This window comes from Coregonus clupeaformis, chromosome 17, assembly GCF_020615455.1.
Source record: "Coregonus clupeaformis isolate EN_2021a chromosome 17, ASM2061545v1, whole genome shotgun sequence".
In the NCBI taxonomy this organism is placed as follows: Eukaryota; Metazoa; Chordata; class Actinopteri; order Salmoniformes; family Salmonidae; genus Coregonus; species Coregonus clupeaformis.
The window spans coordinates 67,247,503-67,265,729 of NC_059208.1; the positions used below are offsets into that span (position 1 = coordinate 67,247,503).

The 18,227-nt window shown below is 47.8% G+C and overlaps 1 protein-coding gene across 1 annotated transcript in view; it reads left to right on the top strand.

Moving 5' to 3' along the window:
- Nucleotides 1-4,905: 4,905 nt before the first annotated feature.
- Nucleotides 4,906-18,227, top strand: part of LOC121566470 (synaptotagmin-11-like) — a 32,766-nt gene continuing 19,444 nt past the window's right edge. The window contains exon 1 of the mRNA XM_045226672.1: nt 4,906-5,289. Coding sequence (XP_045082607.1) covers nt 5,226-5,289 — 64 coding nt within the window. The 5' untranslated portion in view covers nt 4,906-5,225. The remainder of the gene's footprint in view (nt 5,290-18,227) is intronic.

Here is an 18,227-nt window from a genome sequence, read left to right on the forward strand (position 1 = left end):
GACTGCATTCAGCCCCCAGTAGTCAATGCACGAAGAAGAAGCTGGCGGAGGCAGGAGAGGTAGAGCATCTGATGAACCCCTGTTTCAGGGTCTCCGCCACATAATTCTCCATGGCCTCAGTCTCCGCTATGGAGAGGGAGTAAACGCGACTTTTTGGGGGGTGTTGTCTCTCCAGCAGGTCAATGGCGCAGTCCCAGGGCCTGTGAGGAGGGAGACACTTAGCCTTGGAGGCAGAGAAGACATCGGAGAGATCTACGTACTCACATGGAATGTTGGGCTGGAGGGCGGACTCCGGACTCTCCACTGACGTGGAACAACAAACCACCGGCAGGCAGGTCCTCCGGCATGAGGGGGACCAGGCTGTGATCCTCTTGGTGATCCAATTGATGGTGGGGTTGTGTAGGCTGAGCCAGGGCAATCCCAAGACGATCCGGTGAAGGGGTGACATGACGATGTGGAAGGACATCTCCTCGTGGTGCTCCGGTAGTGTGGGAATGGTGATGGTGATGGGCAGAGTGACGTGCGTAATAGTGCCTGATCCAAGTGGTTTATTGTCCAGCGAGGTGACGTTTAGCGGAGAAGGCAGTGGCATGGTGGGCAACCCCCATTCAGAGACCAGCTCCCTATTGATATGGTTCCCCGCTGATCCGGAATCTATCATTGCTGTGGAAAGCGAAGAGAAGAAGGAAGAACCGTTCACCGTTAGGGGAACTAAATACAATGGTTTGGTGACAGGTGATGGCGGAACACTCACGGAGCGGTGACGGGAGTCATACCGCCTAGATAGGGAAACGCCAGGAGATATGTGGTCCATGGTGGTGTAGGGTTTGCTGCCCACCTCCATGGGTGAGGACTCGGAGGCAGGGCAGCTTCCATAGCTCATTTGGAGTGAGCGTTGAGGCTCCGGGTGTTCTCTCAACATGTCGTCAAGACGAATGGACATGGCGATGAGGGTATCCAGGTCCATCTCGTCATCCCGACATGCGAGTTCTGTCGTGATGTCCTCCCGTAAGCCTCTCCTGAAGGCCGTGCACAGAGCATGCTCGTTCCAGCCGGAAGATGCCGCCACCGTGCAAAAGCTCGGGGCGTACTCGAATGCAGCCTCCTCTCCCTGTTGTAGACAGAGGAGACGCTCACCCCTGTCCTTTCCCTCCGTGGGATGATCGAACACCACCCTGAACCGAGCGAGGAAGGGTTGGGTTTCCATTCCGGTGTTGCCGAGGTGGTGCGCTCAGACCGGTGGCTCAGTAGACCGGCGAATCAGAGCGCCGGAGGGGAGCAACGGGAGGAGACGTGACAACATCCCTGTTAGTGAGCATTTCTCCTTTGCCAAGATAATCCTTCCACCCGACAGGTGTGGCATATCAAGAAGCTGATTAAACAGCATGATCATTACACAGGTGCACCTTGTGCTGGGGACAATAAAAAGGCCACTCTAAACTGTGCAGTTTTGTCACACAACACAATGCCACAGATGTCTCAAGTTTTGAGGGAGCATGCAATTGGCATGCTGACTGCAGGAATGTCCAACAGAGCTGTTGCCAGAGAATGTAATGTTATTTTCTCGACCATAAGCCGCCTCCAACGTCGTTTTAGAGAATTTGGCAGTCCATCAACTGGCCTCACAACCACAGACCACGTGTAACCATGCCAGCCCAGGACCTCCACATCTGGCTTCTTCAACTGCGGGATCGTCTGAGGAGGGGGAGTGGGTGTGCTGAGGAGTATTTCTCTCTGTAATAATGCCCTTTTGTGGGGAAAAACTCATTATGATTGGTTGGGCCTGGCTCCCAAGTGGGTGGGCCTATGCCCTTCCAGGCCCACCCATGGCTGCACCCCTGCCCAGTCATGTGAAATCCATAGATTAGGGCCTAATGAATGTAACTTAGTAAAATCTTTGAAATTGATGCATGTTGCGTTTATATTTTTGTTCAGTATTTATCCAATGAGACTCCAGGTATAACTCCTTTGGCAGGCACCCTGCTCCGAAGATCAATAAATGTTACTTCTGACATGGACAATTTTTCCAGATCCAGTGCATGCTTTATCGACACAATTAACCAAACAAGGCCATATCTAGTCAACTTGATTGAAGCCACCTTTCCCACTGCTTTCTTCACTGTCTGCGATATTACAAATTGATTTTCCAAATGAAGTTCCTTGTCCAAAAAATGGCAATAAGAAATGCATTATTGGTCTTCTACCAGAACTTTTGCTCATTTTCTTCCATTGTTTGATTTCACTATTTACCATTCATTGTCACACACTTCACTTGCCGTGCTTTCAGATTCAAGCACAGTCGCCATTTCCTCCCCGGTTATCAATACTCAACTCTGCCTCGATATAAAAGAACGGAGTTGAGCGTTCCTCAACTGCAGTGCCTTCAGAAAGTGTGACAGCCTGAACATAAAATACATTGAGATTTTGTATCACTGATCTACACACATTACCCCATAATGTCAAAGTGAAATTATGTTTTTAGCAGTGAGTGTTGTAGTACTCGAGTCCTGTCTCGAGACCGCATATTGATTTTCTCGTTGTTGTCTAGGTGTCAGATACATTTTTACTTGGTCTTGACTCGGTCTCGGACAGTGAGGAGTCATAATTTCTTCCTGAGACAAGCCGAGACCAGCAGAGCAAAAAAACTCATAATTCCAGCTTCCATTCAGTCAGTCATAAAAACGCTTCACCAGGCCAAATATATACACTGCTTTCTTGAAACATTAATATCTTATCACCTATTGAAATCTGAGATTCCTACTTTACTCGTAACATTACTGTCCTTTACTTTCATTGAAAAATATCCTCAAACTTTGTCCAACTTTCCTTGACTTGCTGGTAGGGAAGAGTGGGGGAAATTGTTGGAGTTGCGCTCTTACTATTAGTAGAGGGGAGACGGGGAAAATTGTAACAGTCTTAATATCTATTATAGACATGTTTGCACAGTGGCGAACCTATTTGACCTAGGCCTTCAGTGTGTGACAGGCTCGTGATTCTGAAAGAACAGCAACCGTAATACCAGCGCACTCATGTTGGAGAGTGCACTTTTTGTCAAACACAATGGGCCAGTGGCGTAGTGGAGGCTATACGGAGATATACGCCCTATACCCACTTTTTTTCAGTGGGCATTGCCTATACTCACTTCTTAATCCCTTCTGTTGCATATCAAAGTAGTGTAGTGGAGGTATACAACTTATTAATTATGTATTACAATAAAGAAATCATGCACAGAGTAGCCTACACAATCGCAAAGCACGTGAAATATATTCATATGTGCGCAGCACACATAGGTCTAGCCTAGTTTCAACTGAATATCATCTGCAGGCAGCAAGAGCACGCACCTCTCAACTAGTTGTCGCATGGAGCAGCTCACAGTAGAATGAAATCGGTATCCGGTAGGAAAGACGTTTCAATTTATGATATCTACCAGTAAATGCTAAATACTATCATTAAGGACTGGGGAGTTTTTCGGGATAAAAAAGAAACGGAATGGAGCTAAGCGCAGGCAAAATCCTAGAGGAAAACCTGGTTCAGTCTGCTTTCTATTGTCCTGCTGAAAGATGAATTCATAACCTAAAACAGAAGGACAAATATACACTGGAGTTGCTTACCAAGACGAAATTGAATGTTCCTGAATGGCCTAGTTACAGTTTTGACTTAAATCGGCTTGAAAATCTATGGCAAGACTTGAAAATGGCTACCTTTCAATGATCAACAACCAACTTGACAGAGCTTGAAGAATGTTTTACATAATAATGTGCAAATATTGTACAATCCAGGTGTGCAAAGCTCTTAGAGACTTACCCAGAAAGACTCACAGCTGTAATTGCTGCCAAAGGTGATTCTAACTCAGGGGGTTGAATACTTATCTTATCAAGATATATTAGAGTTTTATTTTTCATATATATATTTTTTTTTATGTTCGAATTTTTCTTCCACTTCTAGTATTTAGTGTAGATCATTGACCAAAAAGACAATGAAATACATTTTAATCCCACTTTGTAACACCACAGAATGTGGAATAAATCAAGGGGTGTGAATACTTTCTGACGGCACTGTAGCATCAGCAATCCAGGGTTTATATTCCTAATTAGCGGGAATATAACCCACGCTGACACAGTAGGTCTATATGTGCACGCTGAAGGATGCAGCCCTAAACGCTAGACCACACCAGGCTACGATTGAATTCAATTTTGGCAGTTCATTCATAACCTTAGGACACACTCCATGCTTGTATGTCGTAGCCTAGTGGAGTACAATATATATCTTGTGTTATTAAGCTATAGAAAATGATGCTTGTTGACGTGTATGGCTGCATGTCAGATAAATTTTTGTACATTTGAATGTTGCGGTAATAGGACCTAGGCCTAGTGTTTGAGTGAGCGAGAGAGAATATTATTTTGATAGCAGGCCTGATACCAATGACTCTACTGCCCCAGCCTGGAGAGAAAGAGAACTGCTCATTTTAAGGGACTCAATAGAATCGTTTGAATTTCCTGATGCAACAGCAAAATTCTCCCAGACAAAAGAGTGATCAAGTTAAGATCTGACATCTGTAGGGGTTAAAAATAAGAGTACATCAACATCCATTGATTTTCTCCAAGGCGGTTGCTCTGCTGTGAAAAACAGTTGTAATTCACTAGTGCAAAAAGGAAAAGGACAGTTTGTTCTCTTCTGGGTCCTGCCCTAGCACTATCCCCATTGGCCAATTCCACTGCTTTGTTCTCATTCGCCAATTCTTGGTAGCGAAGGGCGATATGATTGGATGAGAAGGTTGTAGGGGCGGGACCGCTAACTTTCTCATCCAATGGGTTTTGAGAAAGAGGCGAGAAGAGGGGACGCGAGGAATTAAGAGAATCAATTGAGAATCTCCCATAGACTCACCGTTGGGGGGTGGTCCAAAGCTGTTTGTAGTAGTGCCGCTCAGCAGCCGCATCCGATTTGAGGGGGGGGGTCCAAAGCCGGTTGTTGTAGTGCTGCTCAGCAGCCGCATCCGATTTGAGGTCGAAACAGGAGTGGGAGGAAGCAAACGCCATCCGGAGCGCATAATTGAGAAGCCACAGAATCAAAACAATAATTTCGGACTGAGAAAAATACCACTGTCAAACATCGTCGGCTGATATAGCCTTCTGACCTAAAGAAAAAGCGGAGGGACAAGATCATTCATGGAAATAAAATAGAGACCTGTGGGTTTGAGTTTTTTTTTATTTTAATCTTTTTTTTTTATGACAAAACACAGCCATTTGAACCCCAAAATGACTGAGATAACCAATTTAAGACCAACATATGGTAAGACATATTATTAAATGTTTTTCCTCATGAAAAATTACGAAAAACAACTGTTTAGGCTACTTATTGGATACCAGCCAACTGTTTTAGGTTAACCGAGGAAAAATGAGTGTTGTGTCTTGTTGGCCTTCCGAAAGCATCGTTTTTTATATATTCAATTAATTTGATGTTTGAAATTAAATGGCACACGTCTATTTAATATTTAATAAGACACGAGTTATTTGTAAACTACACTATTGCTTCGTCAGATTTTGGCTTGTATGAGGAATGTTGGCAGGGAAATGGACTGAATAAAAATGTGCCTTTGACATTATGTAAAAACAAATAAGGTTGATTTCTGCGGGACGTGTTTATTGTTAAGGGTGAGACCCGTTTGGCCTGCACCTACTGCGCTCATGCTTTCTCCAGCCTTCTCTAATGGCGTTGACTGCGCATGTGGGTTAGAGAGGATAGTGACGTTATGTCTCTTCTTGAGGCTTGGCATCAACTATGCCCGACTGCTCGCTCTTCTATTGTTTTAATGAACATCTACCCGAATTGCTGAACTGGACCCGTTGTCTATAGAAGAACAGAACATTTGGGCAGGGTGGGTGGTCTCACGTCTCCCAAAATACCTCACTTGCTGGGCGATCAATTCGCGTGCTCATTGTAATGTAGTTATGTAACCGTGGGACGGTCGGAAGCATTGATCGATGTTTTGCCAATAGTGCATCACGCACCCCTGTCAGAGTTAAAACACAGACGATGGTGTTATTTTGAGAATGACTGGACAAAAAATGAAAAAACACTGGCTACACCCAGTCACATACATATATTTAGTCTACTGTATAAATATATTTACATTTACATTTTAGTCATTTAGCAGACGCTCTTATCCAGAGCGACTTACAGGAGCAATTAGGGTTAAGTGCCTTGCTCAAGGGCACATTTACGTCATTTAGCAGACGCTCTTATCCAGAGCGACTCACCAATTGGTGCGTTCACCCTATAGCCAGTGGGATAACCACTTTACAAATTTTTTATTATTATTATTATTATTATTATTTTTTTTTAATTTTTTTTTTTTGGGGGGTGGTAGAAGGATTACTTTATCCTATCCCAGGTATTCCTTAAAGAGGTGGGGTTTCAAATGCCTCCGGAAGGTGGTGAGTGACTCCGCTGTCCTGGCGTCGTGAGGGAGCTTGTTCCACCATTGGGGTGCCAGAGCAGCGAACAGTTTTGACTGGGCTGAGCGGGAACTATGCTTCCGCAGAGGAAGGGAGCCAGCAGGCCAGAGGTGGATGAACGCAATGCCCTCGTTTGGGTGTAGGGACTGATCAGAGCCTGAAGGTACAGAGGTGCCGTTCCCCTCACTGCTCCATAGGCAAGCACCATGGTCTTGTAGCGGATGCGAGCTTCAACTGGAAGCCAGTGGAGTGTGCGGAGGAGGGGGGTGACGTGAGAGAACTTGGGAAGGTTGAACACCAGACGGGCTGCGGCATTCTGGATGAGTTGTAGGGGTTTAATGGCACAGGCAGGGAGGCCAGCCAACAGCGAGTTGCAGTAGTCCAGACGGGAGATGACAAGTGCCTGGATTAGGACCTGTGCCGCTTCCTGTGTAAGGCAGGGTCGTACTCTCCGAATGTTGTAGAGCATGAACCTGCAGGAGCGGGTCACCGCCTTGATGTTGGCGGAGAACGACAGGGTGTTGTCCAGGGTCACGCCTAGGCTCTTCGCACTCTGGGAGGAGGACACAGCGGAGTTGTCAACCGTGATGGCGAGATCATGGAACGGGCAGTCCTTCCCCGGGAGGAAGAGCAGCTCCGTCTTGCCAGGGTTCAGCTTGAGGTGGTGATCCGTCATCCATACTGATATGTCTGCCAGACATGCAGAGATGCGATTCGCCACCTGGTTATCAGAAGGGGGAAAGGAGAAGATTAGTTGTGTATCGTCAGCGTAGCAATGATAGGAGAGGCCATGTGAGGATATGACAGAGCCAAGTGACTTGGTGTATAGGGGAGAAAAGGAGAGGGCCTAGAACTGAGCCCTGGGGGACACCAGTGGTGAGAGCACGTGGTGCGGAGACAGCTTCTCGCCACGCCACTTGGTAGGAGCGACCGGTCAGGTAGGACGCAATCCAGGAGTGAGCCGCGCCGGAGATGCCCAGCTCGGAGAGGGTGGAGAGGAGGATCTGATGGTTCACAGTATCAAAGGCAGCAGACAGGTCTAGAAGGACAAGAGCAGAGGAGAGAGAGTTAGCTTTAGCAGTGCGGAGAGCCTCTGTGACACATAGAAGAGCAGTCTCAGTTGAATGACCAGTCCTGAAACCTGATTGGTTTGGATCAAGAAGGTCATTCTGAGAGAGATAGCAAGAGAGTTGGCTAAAGACGGCACGCTCAATAGTTTTGGAAAGAAAAGAAAGAAGGGATACTGGTCTGTAGTTGTTGACATCAGTGGGATCGAGTGTTGGTTTCTTGAGAAGGGGAGCAACTCTCGCTCTCTTGAAGACGGAAGGGACATGGCCAGCGGTCAAGGATGAGTTGATCAGCGAGGTGAGGTAGGGGAGAAGGTCACCGGAGATGGTCTGGAGAAGAGAGGAGGGGATGGGGTCAAGCGGGCAGGTTGTTGGGCGGCCTGCAGTCACAAGTCGCAGGATTTTGTCTGGAGAGAGAGGGGAGAAAGAAGTCAAAGCATAGGGTAGGGCAGTGTGAGTAGGACCAGCAGTGTCATTAGACTTAACAAACGAGGATCGAATGTCGTCAACCTTCTTTTCAAAGTGGTTGACGAAGTCATCCACAGAGAGAGAGGAGGGGGGGGCGGGAGGGGGAGGATTCAGGAGGGAGGAGAATGTGGCAAACAGCTTCCTAGGGTTAGAGGCAGATGCTTGGAATTTAGAGTGGTAGAAAGTGGCCTTAGCAGCGGAAACAGATGAAGAAAATGTAGAGAGGAGGGAGTGAAAAGATGCCAGGTCGGCAGGGAGTTTAGTTTTCTTCCATTTCCGCTCCGCTGCCCGGAGCTCTGTTCTGTGAGCTCGCAATGAGTCATCAAGCCACGGAGCTGGAGGGGAGGACCGAGCCGGCCGGGAGGATAGGGGACACAGAAAGTCAAAGGATGCAGAAAGGGAGGAGAGGAGGGTTGAGGAGGCAGAATCAGGAGATTGGAGGGAGAAGGATTGAGCAGAGGGAAGAGATGATAGGATGGAAGAGGAGAGAGTAGTGGGAGAGAGAGAGCGAAGGTTGCGGCGGCGCATTACCATCTGTGTAGGGGCAGAGTGAGTAGTGTGGGAGGAGAGCGAGAGAGAAAAGGAAACAAAGTAGTGGTCAGAGACATGGAGGGGAGTTGCAGTGAGATTAGTAGAAGAGCAGCATCTAGTAAAGATGAGGTCAAGCGTATTGCCTGCCTTGTGAGTAGGGGGGACGGTGAGAGGGTGAGGTCAAAAGAGGAGAGGAGTGGAAAGAAGGAGGCAGAGAGAAATGAGTCAAATGTGGACATAGGGAGGTTGAAATCCCCCAAAACTGTGAGGGGTGAGCCATCCTCAGGAAAGGAACTTATCAAGGCGTCAAGCTCATTGATGAACTCTCCAAGGGAACCTGGAGGGCGATAGATGACAAGGATATTAAGCTTAAATGGGCTAGTGACTGTGACAGCATGGAATTCAAATGAGGAGATAGACAGATGGGTTAGGGGAAAAATTGAGAATGTCCACTTGGGAGAGATGAGGATTCCTGTGCCACCACCCCTCTGACCAGATGCTCTCGGGGTATGCGAGAACACATGGTCAGATGAGGAGAGAGCAGTAGGAGTAGCAGTGTTCTCAGTGGTAATCCATGTTTCCGTCAGCGCCAGGAAGTCGAGGGACTGGAGATTAGCATAGGCTGGGATGAACTCAGCTTTGTTGGCAGCAGAACGGCAGTTCCAGAGGCTGCCTGAGACCTGGAACTCCACGTGGGTGGTGCGTGCAGGGACCACCAGGTTAGAGAGGCAGCAGCCACGCGGTGTGGGGCGTTTGTGTAGCCTGTGCAGAGAGGAGAGAACAGGGATAGGCAGAGGCATAGTTGACAGGCTGTAGCAAATGGCTACAAAAATGCAGAGGAGATCGGAATGAAATGCACTGAACATCAGGGAAAGGAGAGAGCAGGCCTCCCTTACCAAAAAATAAATAAATATATAACTCTCCCAACTTCCACCTCAGAAACTGATTGTTTCACTGAACCACCCGAATAAAACTCTCCCAACTTCCACTTTAGAAATTAGAATTGTTGTAAGCTACAGCAGACTGTTATCAGTAGCTGTAATTAAGTACAGCAGCTACCAGCCACCTAACGTTAATGCCTCGGATGAGGTTGGAAAAACAGCTGAATGGTAGCAGGTAGCTGGCTCAATCACAGGTACTCTCAAGCATGAAATAACATTGGATATAATATATGGTTTACACCTACAATTACTCAACAATCAATGACACAATACACAACAACCAGTGCAGACAACTAATAGGACAGGATGGGACATATCACATTGACAAAAGCAGTAAGAAACAGTCTAATTCTCCTCTCCTCCGACCTGCACAAAGTCTCCGAAAATAAATGAGCTCCTGTGGAGATTATTATATTCTTTGTCTGCAGTGGAGGGGTGAGGTGCTAATCTGTGTTTGTTTGTCTGGAGTGTTAGAGCAGATCCTGGGTGAGAGGGCGTGGGGAGTCTAATTACACCAACAAAAGCACTCTCTTCAATACCAATTTATGTGCATTGTTAAATTCATATTACCATAATCCCTCTCCTTAACAGATAGCTATCGCCCAGAGCAATTTGCATGGTTTTTCTTTTGATTCAGGAATTTCCCTCCTAGTTGAGGCCAGTGCCAAAGCTGGAGGGAACCCCACCTGAGTGCTCACACACTACTGAGCCGAGCCATGCCAAAACAAGCTGTACTGAGCTGGCCTGGTTATTCATCCTCTATAGTTGCTGTAAGTTTTCTGGAAAGGACAATGTGAAAATGAAATACGATGTGAAAGTGATGACCCCCCCGCCCGCTTTACTTCCGTATCCAGTCCCGTACGGTTTTGAATGGGCTTCAAGATTATAAAATAAAATTCATGAAAACATGGCCGTATATATTATATATAACATAAAAAAACTACTAAAGTTGAAAAACAATGCTGCGGGGGCAGTCACTTTCACAGCGTATAGCCGAGCCAGCACAGTATTGTTCGGGTCAGCATGATATAGTTTGAAAACGATATTGGAGTGTGAAACTATGTTCCATTGGACCCCACTCTATTCCTAACCATCAATACACACCATCACTTATTATCCAAGGCATGCATGTGGACCGAGGGGATGGTCATGATGACGGTGAACGTGTGGCGTAGGAGTTGCCTGAAGGGGAGAAAGACTTGTTGAGTCAGTGAGTAGCCGAATAGGAGCTATTTGAAGGACAGTCTGAAATAAATTAGCCCTACTCCTGTCAATCTAATCGAATCTACATGAATAAAATATTCTGCCATTCTACAAGAAATATCATGGCAAACATAATTCATTTTGACAGTCTTTTTAAAGTCATTTGTATAATTAAATAGCTGACTAATTTACTGAAAAAAGGGAAAATAAGGTTGCTCAATGTTAACATGGTACTAGAAACCTGTCAGGCAAATCAAATCAAATTGTATTTGTCACATGCGCCGAATACAACAGGTGTAGACCTTTCAGTGAAATGCTTACTTACAAGCCCTTAACCAACAATGCAGTTTTAAGAAAGAATACCAAAACAAAATCACAAAAAAATACTATATAAAATAATACGAAGTAAAAGTAACAAATAATTAAAGAACAGCAGTAAAAATAACAATAGCGAGGCTATATACAGGGGTTACTGGTACCGAGTCAATGTGCGGGGGCACCGGTTAGTCGAGGTAATTGGGGTAATATGTACATGTAGGTAGAGTTATTAAAGTGACTATGCATAGATAATAAACAGAGAGTAGCAGCAGCGTAAAAGAGGGGTGGGGGGGGGGCAATGCAAATAGTCTGGGTAGCCATTTGATTAGATGTTCAGGAGTCTTATGGCTTGGGGGTAGAAGCTGTTTAGAAGCTTCTTGGACCTAGACTTTGCGCTCCGGTACCGCTTGCCGTGCGGTAGCAGAGAGAACAGTCTGGCTCCCCTATCTCTGCGGAAGCATAGTTCCCGCTCAGCCCAGTCAAAACTGTTCGCTGCTCTGGCACCCCAATGGTGGAACAAGCTCCCTCACGACGCCAGGACAGCGGAGTCACTCACCACCTTCCGGAGACATTTGAAACCCCACCTCTTTAAGGAATACCTGGGATAGGATAAAGTAATCCTTCTACCCCCCCTTTACTCCAACCCCCCAAAAAAACATTGTAAAGTGGTTATCCCACTGGCTATAAGGTGAATGCACCTATTTGTAAGTCGCTCTGGATAAGAGCGTCTGCTAGATGACGTAAATGTAAATGTAGGGTGGCTGGAGTCTTTGACAATTTTTAGGGCCTTCCTTTGAAACCGCCTTGTATAGAGGTCCTGGATGGCAGGAAGCTTGGCCCCAGTGATGTACTGGGCCATACCCACTACCCTCTGTAGTGCCTTGCGGTCGGAGGCCGAGCAGTTGCCATACCAGGCAGTGATGCAACCAGTCAGATCTTTTCAATCTCCTTAGGGGGAATAGGTTTTGTTGTGCCCTCTTCACGACTGTCTTGGTGTGCTTGGACCATGTTAGTTTGTTGGTGACGTGGACACCAAGGAACTTGAAGCTCTCAACCTGCTCCACTACAGCCCCGTCGATGAGAATGGGGGCGTGCTCGGTCCTCTTCTTTTTCCTGTAGTCCACAATCATCTCCTTTGTCTTGATCACTTTGAGGGAGAGGTTGTTTGCCTGGCACCACACGGCCTGGTCTCTGACCTCCTCCCTATAGGTTGTCTCGTCATTGTCGGTGATCAGGCCTACCACTGTTGTGTCATCGGCAAACCTAATGATGTTGTTGGAGTTGTGCCTGGCCATGCAGTCATGAGTGAACAGGGAGTACAGGAGGGGACTGAGCATGCACCCCTGAGGGGCCCCCGTGTTGAGGATCAGCGTGGCGGATGTGTTGTTACCTACCCTTACCACCTGAGGGCGGCCCGTCAGGAAGTCCCGGATCCAGTTTCAGAGGGAGGTGTTTAGTCCCAGGGTCCTTAGCTTAGTGATGAGCTTTGAGGGCACTATGGTGTTGAACGCTGAGCTGTAGTCAATGAATAGCATTCTCACGTAGGTGTTCCTTTTGTCCAGGTGTGAAAGGGCAGTGTGGAGCGCAATAGAGATTGCATCATCTGTGGATCTGTTGGGGCGATATGCAAATTGGAGTGGGTCTAGGGTTTCTGGGATAATGGTGTTGATGTGAGCTATGACCAGCCTTTCAAAGCACTTCAAGGCTACAGACGTGAGTGCTACGGGTCGGTAGTCATTTAAGCAGGTTAGCTTAGTGTTCTTGGGCACAGGGACTATGGTGGTCTGCTTGAAACATGTTGATATTACAGACTCAGACAAGGAGAGGTTGAAAATGTCAGTGAAGACACTTGCCAGTTGGTCAGCGCATGCTCAGAGTACATGTCCTGGTAATCCATCTGGCCCTGCGGCCTTGTGAATGTTGACCTGTTTAAAGGTCTTACTCACATCGGCTACGGAGAGCGTGATCACACAGTCATCTGGAACAGCTGATGCTCTCATGTATGTTTCAGTGTTACTTGCCTCGAAGTGAGTATAGAAGTAAGTCTGGTAGGCTTGTGTCACTGGGCAGCTCGCGGCTGTGCTTCCCTTTGTAGTCTGTAATAGTTTGCAAGCCCTGATACATCCGACGAGCGTCGGAGCCGGTGTAGTATGATTAGATCTTAGTCCTGTATTGACGCTTTGCCTGTTTCCTGGTTCGTCGGAGGGCATAGCGGGATTTCTTATAAGCTTCCGGGTTAGAGTCCCGCTCCTTGAAAGTGGAAGCTCTACCCTTTAGCTCAGTGCGGATGTTGCCTGTAATCCATGGCTTCTGGTTGGGGTACGTACAGTCACTGTTGGGACGACGTCATCGATGCACTTATTGATGAAGCTAGTGACTGATGTGGTGTACTCCTCAATGCCATCGGAAGAATTCCGGAATATATTCCAGTCTGTGCTAGCAAAACAGTCCTGTAGCTTAGCATCTGCTTCATCTGACCACTTTTTTATTGACCGATTCACTGGTGCTTCTTGCTTTCATTTTTGCTTGTAAGCAGGAATCAGGAGGATATAATTATGGTCAGATTTTCCAAATGGAGGGCGAGGGAGAGCTTTGTATGCGTCTCTGTGTGTGGAGTAAAGGTGGTCTAGAGTTTATTTCCCTCTGGTTGCACATTTAACATGCTAGTAGAAATGAGGTAAAATTGATTTAAGTTTCCCTGCATTAAAGTCCCCGGCCACTAGGAGCGCCGGCTTTGGATGAGCATTTTCCTGTTTGCTTATGGCCGTATACAGTTCATTGAGTGCGGTCTTAGTGCCAGCATCGGTTTGTGGTGGTAAATAGACAGCTACAAAGAATATAGATGAAAACTCGCTTTGTAGATAGTGTGGTCTACAGCTTATCATGAGATACTCTACCTCAGGCGAGCAAAACATTGAGACTTCCTTAGATATCGTGCACCAGCTGTTGTTTACAAATATACATAGACCGCCACCCCTTGTCTTACCAGACAGAGGCTGCTGTTTTATCCTGCCGATACAGTGTATAACCCGCCAGCTGTATGTTATTCATGTCATCGTTCAGCCACGACTCAGTGAAACATAAGATATTACCGTTTTTAATGTCCCGTTGGTAGGATATTCGTGCCTGTAGTTCGTCCATTTTATTATCAAGTTATTGTAAATTGGCCAATAGTATTGATGGCAAAGGCAGATTATCCACTCGTCGCCGGCTCCTTACCAAGCACCCCGATCTCTTTCCGGGATATCTCCTTTTCTTTCTACTGCGAATGACGGGGATGAGGGCCCTGTCGGGTGTCTGGAGCAAATCCCTCTTGTCCGACTCATAAAATAAAAATTATTCGTCCAATTCAAGATGAGTAATCGCTATTCTGATGTCCAGAAGCTCTTTTCGGTCATAAGAGACGGTAGCAGCAACATTATGTACAAAATAAGTTACAAACAATGCAGAAAAAACACACAAAATAGCACAGTTGGTTAAGAGTCCATAAAACGGCAGCCATCCCCTCCGGCGCCATCTCAAACTGATATACAAAGTGATATACATTTGTTTTGCCTTAGAAATATTGACCATCTTTGGAAAGTTATGAATTGGGACTGCAGCCCGTTGGTCTCAGATGTAGTTGGTGTTGTTGAAGTATGTCAAGTGATTGTGTGGTTGAGATGGTCCTAACGAAGATCTGAATATCAGATCGTTGGAATTCTGATGAACGCTGATCGGGGGGATTCTGATGATACTTGTTCACATGTGCAAGCGGTGTGGGTGAAATGATTGAATAACATGTATGTGTAAATTCATTTTTTAACGCACGCGCACACTACGTGTAAGAGTTGTAATTGATGAGAACAGCATAGGTGCTAGCACAGAACCTTGTGGAACACCATACTTAATATTGGAATAATCAAAGTGAGTGTCCTTTTAGGATTCAAAGCAGACAAGAGCTTGTCTACGACTGACCAACTCAGTTTCTTAGTGTCTTTAGTGTCTTCACAGTTCCTAGTGTCCTTTTTTGTAGTTTGAATCTTCTGTACATATCCTTCTCTTAGCCGATCGATTGACCTTTGTTGCTTATAGACACTTCTGGATGTTGGTCAGGATGTCTTCGTAGACATTTCTGTGGCATATACACTACCAGTCAAAAGCGTGGATACACCTACTCATTGTTTTTTCTTAATTTGTACTATTTTTTACATTGTAGAATAATAGTGAAGACATCAAAACTATGAAATAACACATATGGAATCATGTAGTAACCAAAAAATTGTTAAACAAATCAAAATATATTTTATATTTGAGATTCTTCAAATAGCCACCCGTTGCCTTGATGACAGCTTTGCACACTCTTGGCATTCTCTCAACCAGCTTCACCTGGAATGCTTTTCCAACAGTCTTGAAGGAGTTCCCACATGTGCTGAGCACTTGTTGGCTGCTTTTCCTTCACTCTGCTGTCCGACTCATCCCTAACCATCTCAGTTGGGTTGAGGTCGGGGGATTGTGGAGGCCAGATCATCTGATGCAGTGCTCCATCACTCTCCTTCTTGGTCAAATAGCCCTTACACAGCCTGGAGGTGTGTTGGGTCATTGTCCTGTTGAAAAACAAATGATAGTCCCACTAAGCGCAAACCAGATGGGATGGCATATCGCTGCAGAATGCTGTGGTAGCCATGCTGGTTAAGTTCTAAATACATCACAGACAGTGTCACCAGCAAAGCACCCCCACACCATAACACCTCCTCCTCCATGCTTTACGGTGGGAACTACACATGCAGAGATCATCCATTCACCCACACTGAGTCTCACAAAGATACGGCGGTTGGAACCAACACAACTGATTGGCTCAAACACATTAAGAAGGAAAGAAATTCCACAAATTAACTTTTAAGAAGGCACACCTGTTAATTGAAATGCATTCCAGTTGACTACCTCATGAAGCTGGTTGAGAGAATGCCAAGAGTATGCAAAGCTGTCATCAAGGCAAAGTGTCACGATCGTAGAAAGGAGCAGACCAAAGCGCAGCGTGTTGAGCGAACATCGTAGACTTTATTATTAAAGAAACCACGATAAAAACAATAAACCACGATCATAAAGTCCTCAGTGACACGACTGAAACGGAAACAAAAACCCACAATACCCACAGGAAAACAATCAGAATAAATATGGCTCCCAATCAGAGATAACGAGCCGACAGCTGACACTCGTTACCTCCGATTGGGAGTCATTGACCAAACATAGAAAACAACAACCTAGACACCCAACATAGAACATAAACACATAGACTGCACACACCCTGGCTCAACAATAATGAGTCCCAGAACCAGGGTGTGACAGTACCCCCCCCTAAAGGCGCGCACTCCGGGCGCACCAGCATACAGTCTCGGGGAGGGTCTGGGTGGGCGTCTGTCCACGGTGGTGGTTCTGGCCCTGGTCGTGGTCCCCACCCCACCTTAGTCACCACCCGCTTCCCTAGCCTCCTCCATATGACCACCCCCCAACTAAACCCCACTGGATTAAGGGGCGGCACCGGACTAACGGGCAGCACCGGACAAAGGGGCAGCACCGGACTAAGGGACAGTACCTGACTAAGGGGCAGCACCTGCCTGAGGGGCAGCACCGGACTGAATGGCGGATCCTGGCTGGACGGCTCTGGCGGATCCTGGCTGGACGGCTCTGGCGGATCCTGGCTGGCGGAAGGCTCTGGCCGATCCTGTCTGGCAGAAGGCTCTGGCTGATCCTGTCTGGCAGAAGGCTCTGGCTGATCCTGTCTGGCAGAAGGCTCTTGCTGATCCTGTCTGGCAGAAGGCTCTGGCTGATCCTGTCTGGCAGAAGGCTCTGGCTGATCCTGTCTGGCGGAAGGCTCTGGCTGATCCTGTCTGGCGGAAGGCTCTGGCTGATCCTGTCTGGCGGAAGGCTCTTGCTGATCCTGTCTGGCGGAAGGCTCTGGCTGCTCCTGTCTGGCGGAAGGCTCTGGCTGATCCTGTCTGGCGGAAGGCTCTGGCTGCTCCTGTCTGGCGGAGAGCTCTAGCGGCTCCGGTCTGGCGGGACGGCTCTGAAGGCTCATGGCAGACGGGCGGCTTTGCAGGCTCAGTACAGACGGGCAGTTCCTGCGGCGCTTGGCAGACGGACAGTTCAGACGGCGTTGGGCAGACGGGCAGTTCAGGCGCCGTTGGGCAGACGGACAGTTCAGACGGCGTTGGGCAGACGGACAGTTCAGGCCCCGTTGGGCAGACGGCAGACTCTGGCCGTCTGAGGCGCATCGTAGGCCTGGTGCGTGGTGCCGGAACAGGAGGTACCGGGCTGAGGACACGCATCTCAGGGCTAGTGCGGAGAGCAACAACAGGACGCACAGGACTCGGGGGACACACAGGAGGCTTGGTGCGTGGTGTCTGCACTGGTGGTAAAGGGCTGGAGACACGCACCATAGAACCAGTGCGTGGAGGAGACACAGGGCTCTGAAGACGCACTGGAAACCTGGTGCGTGGTGTAGGTACTGGTGGTACTGGGCTGGAGCGGGGAGGTGGCGCCGGAAATACCGGACCGTGCAGGCGTACTGGCCCCCTTGAGCACTGAGCCTGCCCAACCCTACCCGGCTTGATGCTCCCCGTCGCCCGACCAGTACGGGGAGGTGGAATAACCCGCACCGGCCTATGTGGGCGAACCGGGAACACCATGCGTAAGGCTGGTGCCATGTACGCCGGCCCGAGAAGACGCACTGGTGGACTGATGCGTGGGGCCGGCTTCATGACATCCGGCTCAATGCTCAATCTAGCCCGGCCGATACGTGGAGCTGGACTGTACCGAACCGGGCTATGCCTGCGTACAGGAAACACCATGCGCTCAACTGCGTAACACGGTGTCTGCCCGTACTCTCGCTCTCCACGGTCAGTCCAGGGAGTAGGCGCAGGTATCCTACCTGACTTCGCCACACTCCCTCTTAGCCCCCCCCCAAGAAATTCTTGGGTAGTACCCACAGGCTTCCAGTCTTGCCTCCTTGCTGCCTCCTCATATCGCCGCCTCTCGGCTTTAGCTGCCTCCAGCTCTTCACGAGGACGGCGATATTCTCCCGGTTGTGCCCAAGGCCCCTTACCATCCAGAATCTCCTCCCATGTCCATGAATCCTTAGGAGCTGGGTCCTGTTGCCGCTTGACACGCTGCTTGGTCTTCTTAAGGTGGGTTTTTCTGTCACGATCGTCAAAAGGAGCAGACCAAAGCGCAGCGTGTTGAGCGAACATCGTAGACTTTATTAT